Source organism: Piliocolobus tephrosceles, chromosome 1 (assembly GCF_002776525.5).
Source record: "Piliocolobus tephrosceles isolate RC106 chromosome 1, ASM277652v3, whole genome shotgun sequence".
NCBI lineage: Eukaryota > Metazoa > Chordata > Mammalia > Primates > Cercopithecidae > Piliocolobus > Piliocolobus tephrosceles.
In genome coordinates this window covers 37,617,265-37,628,659 of record NC_045434.1, presented here as the reverse complement: position 1 = coordinate 37,628,659, position 11,395 = coordinate 37,617,265, and the positions used below count along the sequence as shown (strand labels likewise).

General features: G+C 44.2%; 1 protein-coding gene across 2 annotated transcripts in view; it reads right to left on the bottom strand.

The window, feature by feature from the left end:
• LOC111536966 (major histocompatibility complex class I-related gene protein) overlaps window positions 1–11,395 on the bottom strand; it is a 34,278-nt gene that overhangs the window by 14,734 nt on the left and 8,149 nt on the right. The window contains exon 1 of one of the 2 annotated variants that reach the window (XM_023203514.2): window positions 8,772–8,969. The exons of the other annotated variant lie outside the window; for it this stretch is intronic. Within the exon in view, the coding sequence (XP_023059282.2) occupies window positions 8,772–8,826 (55 nt within the window). The 5' untranslated portion in view covers window positions 8,827–8,969. Of the gene's footprint in view, window positions 1–8,771; window positions 8,970–11,395 lie in introns of those variants that run through there. 2 annotated transcript variants of the gene reach the window in all.

Below are 11,395 nucleotides of genomic sequence, written 5' to 3'. Positions count from 1 at the left end.
AAAAATATATATATATATATATATACACACACACACACATACACACACACACACACACACATATATATATGTTTTTGTTTTTGTTTTTGAAACGGAGTCTCGCACTGTTGCGCAGGCTGGAGTGCAGTGGCGTGATCTCGGCTCACTGCAACTTCTGCCTCCCAGGTTCACGCCATTCTCCTGCCTCAGCTTCCCGAATAGCTGGGACTACAGGTGCCTGCCACTACACCCGGCTAATTTTTTTGTATTTTTGGTAGAGACAGGGTTTCACTGTGTTAACCAGGATGGTCTCGATCTCCTGACCTCATGATCCACCCGACTAGGCCTCCCAAAGTACTGGGATTACAGGCGTGAACCACCGTGCCCAACCCCTAAAAAATATTTTTGATTTGGCCGGGCGTGGTGGCTCAAACTGTAATCCCAGCAATTTCAGAGGCTGAGGCAGGCAGATCACTGAGGTCGGGAGTTCAAGACCAGCCTGACCAACATGCAGAAACCCCGTCTCCACTAAAAATACAAAATTAGCCGGGTGTGGTGGCACATGGAGGTGAGGCAGGAGAATTGCTTGAACCTGGGAGGCAGAGGTTGCGGTGAGCTGAGATCGTGCCACTGCGCTCCAGCCTGGGCAACAAGAGCAAATTTTTTTTTTTTCCATCTCAAAAAAAAAAATTATTTTTGACTCAAGGGAAGGCTGGTGAATGGAGAGTCGAACTGCAATCTGGGATCTGCAAAAGGTACTATATATATATACTATATATATATATGCAAATCTGCAATTGATTTTGAAATAGCTCTATTTTTTCACATCTGGAAGGTTTTGTGGCTACTCTGGAGGAATGCAACTGTCTAAAGGGGGAGGCCCCAAAAGGAGGAACAAGTTGTGAATATTAGTTCTCACACTTCCTTAATATTCATTTGTATATCCAGTGCTTTTTCTGTGACAGCCGCTCTTCTAGGCCCTAAGCTTATACCAGACCAAACAGATAAAAATGTCTGCCCTCATGGAGTCTATACCCTAGTGGGGGGAAGAGGAGAAGACAGACTACAAAATAAAATATATAATTTTTTTAAAGTACAGTGAAGAAAAATAAAACTGCAAAGAGGAATGGGCAACACTATTTAAAAAAGGAAGGCCTATTAAAGAAGGTCTCCCACAAAGCTGAATTCTGAGCAAGTACCTGCAAGGAGTTGGGGAGACAGGCAGGTATCTGGGGACAGCAGTCTGGGCAAGAAGGGTCATGCCAAGGCCCCAGGAAAGAACATGCCTGGTACATTCCAGGAGCAGCACAAAGGCTTGTGGCTGGAGTTGAGGGAGTGAGGGGAAAAGATAGAGGGAGGAATCACTTCCATAGTTATTCATGGGAAAAAAAAAACCCCATGGAGAGCAGACTCCAGGCAGAGAATGTGGAAAGGAGAAAAAAGCAGGAAGACAAAAAGATGCTGTGTTGCTGAGCTAAGCTGGGTTGGTGTAGAATATCCCCGGGAATCTGGGTTTTCTATTTTTATGATCTCTGGGGTCTACATTCCTAGTAGATGCCAACAAGCAAAAAAACCTCCAGTATTAACAACTTGGGGCATTAGTGCCCAATAGCAGGATTTATTCCAGGTAAGTATCACCAGCATCATCTCCAAACATAATATTTACAATTCATGTAACTTTGCCTTCTGATAAAAATGTAATTTTCATAAGAATTTACATTATCTGAAATTAAAAGAGGTAGAGAGAAATATGGTCTGTTGAAAATACTGTCCAAGTAAGTACTGTGTCTTTTTTTTTTTTTTTTTTTTATGAGACAGAGTCTCACTCTGTCACCTGGGCTGGAGTGCAGTGGCACGATCTCTGCTCACTGCAACCTCTGCCTCCCAGGTTCAAGCGATTCTTCTGCCTCAGCCTCCCAAGTAGCTGGGATTACAGGTGTCTGCTACTACATCCAGCTAATTTTTTGTAATTTTAGTAGAGATGTGGTTTCACCATGTTGGCCAGGCTGGTCTTGAACTCCTCCCTCATGATTCCCCCTGCCTTGATCTCCCAAAGTGCTGGGATTACAGGTATGAGGCACAGTGCCTGGCTGTGTCTTTCCTTTTTTTTTTTCACTTCAATCTAATTCTGATTCTTGGTTTTGAAACAATTGTTCTCCACCAGCTAGCCTTGACTTCAAAGTCCAGGCCCCGAAAGGCTGGACTCGCTCTTCAGTCACACCCATCCACCACTGGTTCAGCCCAGCGTGGCTCTGCTCCAGGACATCACAGCCCTCTCCTCTTCATTTGCCATGGGCCCAGTTACCCATCTGGTGCCTCCACAGGCACAAGTCATGCTTGCTCCTGGCTGGGCTTTTAAAATGTTACCTCTGCTGTGGTGGGAAGTTGACTGACACATGTTCAGTCAATAACTCACAACAGAAAAGATGAGGGAAAGTCCAGGTACCCTCCCTCTCATAGTACACTAAACCTTGTGATAATTTATATCCTACCAGGATTTGTGGCAGAGATAATCAGATTTCGAATCATTTGGAAAGGCCAATATTTGACCTACAAAAATAGCAATTTCATATCATTTGATCTAATCTTCCATTTCTCTTTTCTTGCCCTAATAATTTTGAAGTTAAGTCTCTCTCTCCCTTTCCATGAACAGATTGTCAGCACCAACTCACTTATTAAGCTGAAATATACAATTTAGAATTTGGTCTTCTGTCTAAGCCAGTCAAGCTACTTCTCAAAGGGCATTTCCTGCCCCGTCTCATCAGCTTCTGACAGACAGTGCTGGAGAACCAGAACAACACAACCAAACAGCTCTTAGGCCAGGTGCAATGGCTACTTGATAGTTCTAAATCATGTTCCCTTTAACCTGTCCGTTAACCAGTTGGGCCATTCTTACAAAAGAATGTGAAAATCACTGGATTGTAAAATAATTGATAAAGTGTTTTCACACGTTCATCCACGAGGGCAATTTTTTTTTTCTTTCTTTCCTTTTCTTCTTTTTTTTTTTTTGAGGCAGAGTCTCGCTGTGACACCCAGGCTGGAATGCAACGGCATAATCTTGGCTCACTGCAACCTCTGCCTCCCGGGTTCAAGTGATTCTCCTGCCTCAGCCTCCCGAGTACTTGGGATTATAGGCGCCCACCACCACACTCAGCTAATTTTTGTATTTTTAGTACAGACGGGGTTTCACCATGTTGGTCAGGCTGGTCTCGAACTCCTGACCTCAGGTGATCCACCCGCCTCAGCCTCCCAAAGTGTTGGGATTACAGGCGTGAGCCACTGCACCCAGCCTCATGTGAGTAATTCTTATATATTTAGTGTCTATTATGTACAAGGAATTCGAGTCAATGTTAGGAAGAGAAGAACAAATCAGATACCAGCCCTTTCCTCCAGGAATTTACAGTATTACTGGGGAGCTAAAGCACATAACAAATAAATGCAATGCCACCACACACAGCAACAAGCAGCAAGTGCCAGCAAAGAATACCAATGGAGTGCTTCAGCCACTTGGAGAAGAGAGACCGTGGTCCCATGAGAAGGTATCCACTGGGAAATGTTTCAAGGAGAAGGTGGCAGATCACATGGGCTTTCAATGAGGCATAAAGGGCAGCAGCATCTTAATCATAGTCATCACAACTGCATTTGTTTCTTGAGCACGTACCTTGTGTTAGGTACCATTCTAAGTCCTTAATAAACACGGGTTTCACTTATTCTTCTAACAAACCTTTGAGGTAGGTCTTATAATTCCAACCCACAGATAGAAAACAGGTGCAGAGAGGCGGGTATGGTGGCTCACACCTGTAATCCCAGCACTTTGGGAGGCCATGGCGAGCGGATCACCTGGGTCAGGAGTTCAAGACCAGCCTGGCCAACATGGAGAAATCCTGTCTCTACTAAAATTACAAAAAATTAGCTGGGTGTGGTGGCGCATGCCTGTAATCCCAGCCACTCGGGAGGCTGAGGCAGAAGAATCGCTTGAACCCCAGAGGCGGAGGTTGCAGTGAGCCGAGATTACGCCGTTGCACTCCAGCCTGGGCAAAAAGAGCAAAACTCTATCTCAAAAAAAAGAAAAACAAAAGAAAAGAAAACAGGTGCAGAGATATTAATTGCCCAAGATCATCCTTAGAATCGGTAAGTGAAGGAACCAGGAATCACACTGTGATCTCTCTATGGGAAGTCCCTCTACCTTAAGACTACCCAACTCTCCCTAGTGTAGAGGGTGCTTCCTAGGCCAAGCTGTCTCAGGCTTCCAGCCCCTGGATTATCACTGCTCTCTCCCGCCCCCTTGTGTCAAGGATGACTCACTGCCTCTGATTTCCCAGTCCCTGGGGCCACAGGCTCCAGACGTTCCTACACACAGGTGGCTGTGAGTCCTGATTGGATAACCAGGTCAACACAGTTTGATTATTTGTTGGCTCTCTCAAGCAGTCCAATGCCTTAATAAGGTCAAAATGATGATGATTCCTGGGAACCACTCTTCGGAATTTCGAGCATCGTGGGAATGAGGGGAGAAGTAGGTGACGATATTTTTAGTTAAGGGGACCTTTGGACACATCTCAGACCATGTTTATGGTTCTATGTGCAGCAAGAACCATTAGTCCCCTCTCCTAATGACTTGTCTAACTACAGGAATTTACTGACAGCATAAAAGTGGCAACTGTGACAAGTTTGGCTTGTGAGCTACTTTTCTGAGGCTACCCTTTTGAAGGTTGCCAGTGTCTCACTTCATACAGGTTTATTCTTTTCGGAATGTCCAGTAAGCACAGTCCTAGCTGCTGGAAGCACAGTCCTAGCTGCTGGAACCCATGAAAGTCCCAGCCCTCTGAGCTAATTTCTAGACAGGAGATCGCCAATAAATGCATATATAATACAAGGCCAGTTGGAGATAAAGGTTATGAAGAAAAGTAAAGCAGAGAAAAGAGAGAGTGGAGAGGAGGCCTGATCTTTTAGATAGATGGACCAGAGCAGGTGGCATTTGAGCAGAGATGTGAATGGAGTAAGGAAGTGAGCCCTGTAGGACCATGTGGAGTTTTGGAAAACGGATGAATGAGCTCTGCTGTCTTTTTTCCCTCAGTACTCTCTGTACACAATGATGACTATATGTCTCATGTCTCCCCAAAAATCTCAATTCTCTATAAATTTTAATCTTCTAAAATGATCCTTTGAAGTTATAACAAAATGTGACTTAATATGTATACTCTTCAAAGATTTTCCCCAATAAATATAAATTCAGACATCAGAAAAAACATCCTTTGTCATATGTCTCAATTTGAGTTCCCTAAAATAAGTGTTCAAAGAGTCATGTGTTTGATCTTTAACTTAGGTTCCTTCCCTCCAGTTCTTAGCAATACTGTGGGGTAGGAGGATTGCGGTCAAGTGAGAATAGACAGCTATTTCAACTAGTCAAAAGAAAAATTTACAAATTAGTTGAATTTCTCAAGTTTAGATAGATTCAACGCCAATTAAGAAGAGGGCCTTAAAGGAGTGAAACATTGTCTTGGAGAAATTTCTATGGTCTGTACCTTGGCAACAGCTCCATGGAAACAGACTGAAGCCTATCTAATAAAGTCTAAAGAAAACGCCCATATTTTCTCATGTTAACTCTTTGAACTCAAGGTCACTTCTAAGCAGATAATATGCAAGTCTGTTTTTTAACACTAGCCCAGTTGGCAGCCTAGGGAGCTTATCCATCATCAGACCTCGCCTGTGAAGGACTCCACCATTCATGAAGTAGATTGATATAGCAGATTGATACAGCCATAAAATTATAAGTAATACCAAGAGACTGACCTTGGTTATGTCAAGGTGAAACACACAAACCACATATGGCTATGAATGAGAAATCTCATGCCAGCCCCTAGTCTGATTACACCCACCCATATCACCAATTCCAATTCACAGCTTCACGCAGGCTGAAATGAAGAACAAGATGAGTTGTAAAAGCATGAAACACCTTTTTAATACAAATCCTGCAACTACAGTAAGCCACAGTTTTGAATTTGCAGTCATTATTACTGCCCAAGCTTTCTATGGCTCCGAGTCAAATAACTGATTTCTTAGGGACATTATCTCCGAACATAAATTCACCCAGCAAACATTTACTAAGTGCCTGTTGGGCACTAGGTAGTACCAGAGAAATGAGAAGAAAATGAAGATATCTCTTTCTGTCTTTAAGGAGAGCCTCAAAGGGAAGATTTTTGTAAATGGAAAATTATAGAACTGTGAACAGGAGCTACGGGAGCACAAAGGAAGGAGGAGTCAACTGCAGGCTATGGAGTCGATGAAAGCAACACACTGGAAGTGATATTGGAGTTATGATGACATTTCCTGGAGTATGCCCACAACACTTCAGTATCTCCTCCTATGTTTCCCCATCTATTACTGGTATATAGCTCCCATTCAGGGCTAGCACTAGGCATAAATACCAAGCAGACCAAGTCTTTTTTCATAATCTCATCCTTTCCCAGCCAGTGTCCCTCAAAGCCCAGGAATGTTTAGTTAGGGTCCTAGCAGGAAACAGCCTTCAAGCCAGATGGGTCATGTGAGGAGACCTTAATGAAGGGACTCCTTGCAGAGATATGGTCAAGGTTAAAGGAACAAGCAAGGATGATGGGCACCCGCAGGCTAACAACTATGGGAAGCCATTATCACCCCTACGGCTTAAGAGAGAAGAACAGCAAATACTGTTACTGAAGCCTAGTGGGAGCTAGAACCATGAAGAAGGGGTTATTTAGGAAAGACAGCATTACAGAAGAACACAGCTACTGCCAAAGACATTACCGAAAGCGGGGAAGGAGCAAGAGAGATGTATCCCAGCCTCTCTTTCCTCCCTGCTCTCTGACCTCTCTCCCTTCAGTGTCTCCCATTGTGTGAACCCAAGCAGAAATCAGTTTGCAAGAGAATCTAGATGATGCAGTCTAGCAGTCAGCCTCAAGGACACAGAACAGAACAGAGAAGGACGCACTCTAAGGAGTCAAAAGAGAACAGCCAGCACCAAGTGACCTTCCCTTGCCTTTATAACTTACTTGTTTTATTTCCTGTCCCCCCAATGACCAAAGTGACAAGTCTTCACACCCAGAAGTGTGAAGACATTGTGGAACAGCCCTGGACCGAGGGCCGGAAGATCTGCAGTCTCCTTCAGGTTGCTCCTTATGTTGAGCGTGGTCACTGTCTAGGCCTAGAGAAAAATCTAGATCTCATCTTTAAATGGGGATATTTTCTTCACCTACCACAAATAGTGAGATTGTCATAGGAGACAATATATTTAAGGAATATTATTCCATATTATTGGAGAGCTCTTTGAGAATCACATGCAGGTAATATATAAGCTTTTTTACTTCCAAAAATATCACCCTTTACCTCCCTCCTCCTTTCCTCTTTCATCTTCTGTCTCTTACCCTCACCCCCAATCTTTCCCGTAAACGATGAGACTTTCTGGATTAAATTTTCATGGAAGCAGAGACTATGTCTGTCTTGTTTGCTGCCGTATCCCCCAAAGTGCCTGGCACATAGTAGGCCATCAATCAATATTTGAACAATTAACACATGGATTTTTTTTTTTTTTTTTTTTGAGAGGGAGTCTCACTCCGTCACCCGGGCTGGAGTGCAGTGGCATGATCTCGGCTCACTGCAACCTCCGCCTCCTGGGTTCCAGCGATTCTCCTGTCTCAGTCTCCCGAGTAGCTGGGATCACAGGCGTGTACCACCATGCCCAACTAATTTTTTGTATTTTTAGTAGAGATGGGGTTTCACCATGATGGTCAAGCTGGTTTCAAACTCCTGACCTCAAGTGATCCGCCCGCCTTGGCCTCCCAATGTGCTAGGACTATAGGCGTAAGCCACCACTCCCAGCCATATGATTTTTCAATTTTTTAATTTGTGTAGTTTACGATGTAAACGTGCAATTTTATTATAGCATAGACTGTGTAGTGGTCAAGTTGGGGCTTTAAGGTATCCATCACCCAAGTAACACACATTGTACCCATTAAATAATTTCTCATCATCCACCCCCCTCGCCCTTCCAAATCTCCATTGTCAATCATTCCACTCTCTATGTGCATGGGTGATTTGAAAGAACTCCTTCCTCTCATGTCCATCAGTCACACCTATGGTGGTGGCCAAGTCTACTGGTGGTACACTGCCCACCAATACTAGTCCTCAGCCCAGAGAGCAGGTGCCTAGGGCAGAGAAGCCTGGTGGTTCGAGCCCATGGGCCTTTTTGCCTATTTGAGGCAACAGAAGGCATTTGCTTCCCCAGTGACTTGAGCTCCCCAAACAATGAAAAACTCTCCCTTCTACTCGATTAATATTTCTCACTGCCAGTAAACAAAGCCAGAGCCATCGTTTTATCTTTCTTGGATCTTTTGTTACAGGTAGGGCTTGTGTTGAGGAGGGAAAACATAAATAAACTTCAACAATGGATCTGCTCCACTGTTAACGCTCCTGAAACTCTGACTACATCCTCACGAGACTCTGGAAGTTAGAAAAGATGAGAACCAAAAGTAAAAGAAAAAATATGAGCAGAAAAGAAAGGAGGCCATGCTCAGAGGGAAAGTGGGGACGTTCCAGAGTCTTTCTAGAACCCCCTCCCTCAGAAAGTGGTGATATCAAAATCCTACAAATATGAACTGGGAAACTGTTCAGGTAGTCCATTGCTCCTGGAGTCCTGAGTGTAATACAACTTTTCTGCCCCTGGCTTCTATATTTTTCGCCACAAGTTTTAGGAAGAAAAGCTGTTCCTTCTAGGCTGCCTCAACTTGGAGTTAGGAGAGAAGAGAACGTGGGATACTCACGGGAATCGCTGTGCTTCACCATTACTACAACGATGAGAGGTAACAGGAACACCATCAGTTCCCCTATAGTCCTTCTCTTTCTGGGTTCTTTAAACCTAAAACTGACAGGTCCCTTCTGAGAACCTCTTGGGTGATTTAGCAACTGAGTGACACACACGGCCTTCTCCCAATAAGAACGGGAAAATATGCAATGTCATCAGTTGCTAGGTTAAAAAAAAGACAAACCGAAAGCATGAGCACCTTCTTTGGTAACTTTTAACCCTTTGCTGGTTTCAGACACTGTTTGCTCCTTTTGGTGTATCTGTCTTCACCCTCTTCCCGACTTTTTAATATTTATGGAGCACAGTCATGTTCAAAGCACAGAGAAACAAAGATTAATCGTATCTGGTCAATCAGGGAGCTCAAGCTGCTGCCTCTGCTTCCCTGGAGCTTAGGCTTTTGCTTAAGGGTCAATAAGAAAGAGTCATACAGTTCCCAGGGCTTGGAACTCCCTGCTCTGGCTCCCTATGATGCTGTAGTCTCTATGTCTGAGATAGCAGGTGTCACTTAGATTGTCCTGTAATCTTCAGCTTAGGTCTGTCCTCCCTGCTACTCTAGCACCCAGCACAATAAGCTCAAAACACTTACTGAATAAAGAAAGGCAAGAGAAAGGCCTAAGAGAAGATTCTGAGGGACAGCCACTCAGCTCGCTCAATCAGCAATCGCTAAGATCAACCTGTGGCTACACTGTCATCAGGAGCACATGACAAGCTAGAAAACAGCAGCTTAAGCTTGTCCAGGGAGCTAGGGAACAGGCCCAGACAGGAAAGAGGAAGTAGACATGAAGGGGAGAGGTGAATGGAGGCAGGGCCATGAGGCAGGCAGGCTTGAGCTGGGTTCAGGGACCTGGGTTCGCCTCCCCACTATTTAACCATGGGCAGAATCGCAAATTGCACCAAGGCTTGATTTCTTCAACTTTAAAAGCAAATCCTGTCATACATTTCACAGAGTTGTTGAAGGATCAGAAGAAGTGCTGTTTATGATGCATTTAGTAGGTAGTAGAACCTTACCTACTGGTTTCCTTGTATGGTAGGTTGAGAATTGTCTGCCTCAAAGATGTCCACGTCCTAATCCCCAGAACCTGTGGATATGTTACCTTAAATGGCAAAAACTAAACAAAACAAAACCCTTGGCAGATATGATTAAATTAAGGATCTTGAGACAGAGAGGCTATCCTGGATAATCTGGTGGGCCCAGTGTAATCAGAGGGGCCTTGTTAGAGGGAGGCAAAAGGGTCAGAGTTGAGGAGATGTGACAATGGAAGCAAAGGTCAGAACGATGCCACTGCTGAAAGAAGGACATGAGCCAAGGAACACAGATGGCCTCTAGAACTAGAAAAGAGAAGGAAGAGATTCTCCTTAGAGCCTCCAGAAGGAACATGACACTTTGATTTCAGCTGATAAGACACATTTTTGGACTTCTGTCCTCAAGAACTTTGAAAGAATAAATTTGCGTTGTTCGAGGCCACTAAGTTAGTTGTAATTTATTATGGTGGCAACAGGAAACTAATAGGTCTACCCTTACCCAGAATAAAATAAGAAGCCAAATAATGAAATTAACATTTGGCCATTTCTCAGCAGCCCCTGGCACCTTCTCTTCTCAGATCTTTGTACTTCTCTCTTTCTTTCCTTTCTGTTTCCTTTTGTTATTCATTTAACAAATATGGTCACGTGGGTCCCTCTTTTGGAAAACTCCCCCAATATTCCCAAATGTCTCTCAGTACTGGAATTCCAGGGCCGTGTATTTGTTCCTTTGAATTTTTGTTAATATCTTGTTCCAAAAATGCATTCCATACCATAACCTGCTGTACTGACATTAAAAAGTAGGTATGGCAATGATGTCTTTTTTCTTTTTTTTGAGATGGAGTCTCATTCTGTCGCCCAGGCTGAAGTGCAGTGGTGCCATCTCGGCTCACTGCAACCTCCACCTCCCGGATTCAAGCAATTCTCCTGACTCAGCCTCCCAAGTAGCTGGGGTTACAGACATGTGCCACCAGACCCGGCTAATTTTTGTCCTTTTAGTAGAGATGGGGTTTTGCCATGTTGGCCAGGCTGGTCTCAAGCTCCTGACCTCATGTGATCCACCCACCTTGGCCTCCCAAAGTGCTGGGATTACAGGTGTGAGCCACCACACCTGACCAATGTCTTTCATTTTAAGTCATTTTACTCTAATCGCAAATTAGTAAATTTAATTCAGAATACTAGGCAAATACACACAAAAACCAGAGAGTAATAAGATAAAAATCACCCATCAGAACATCAGAAAAAATTGCTGTTAGCCGGGCATGGTGGCTCACACCTGTAATCCCAACACTTTGGGAGGCTGAGGTGGGCAGATTGCTTGAGCCCGGGAGTTCAAGACCAGCCTGGGCAACATGGTGAAACCCTCATCTCTACTAAAAATACAAAAAATTAGCCAGGTGTGGTGCACACGCCTGTAGTCTCAGCTACTCAGGAGGCTGAGGTGAGAGGGTCGCTTGAGTCTGGGAGGTCAAGGCTGCAGTCAGCTGAGATCATGCCACTGCACTACAACCATGGCAACAGAGTGGAAGGAAGGAAGGAAGGAAGGAAGGAAGGAAGGAAGGA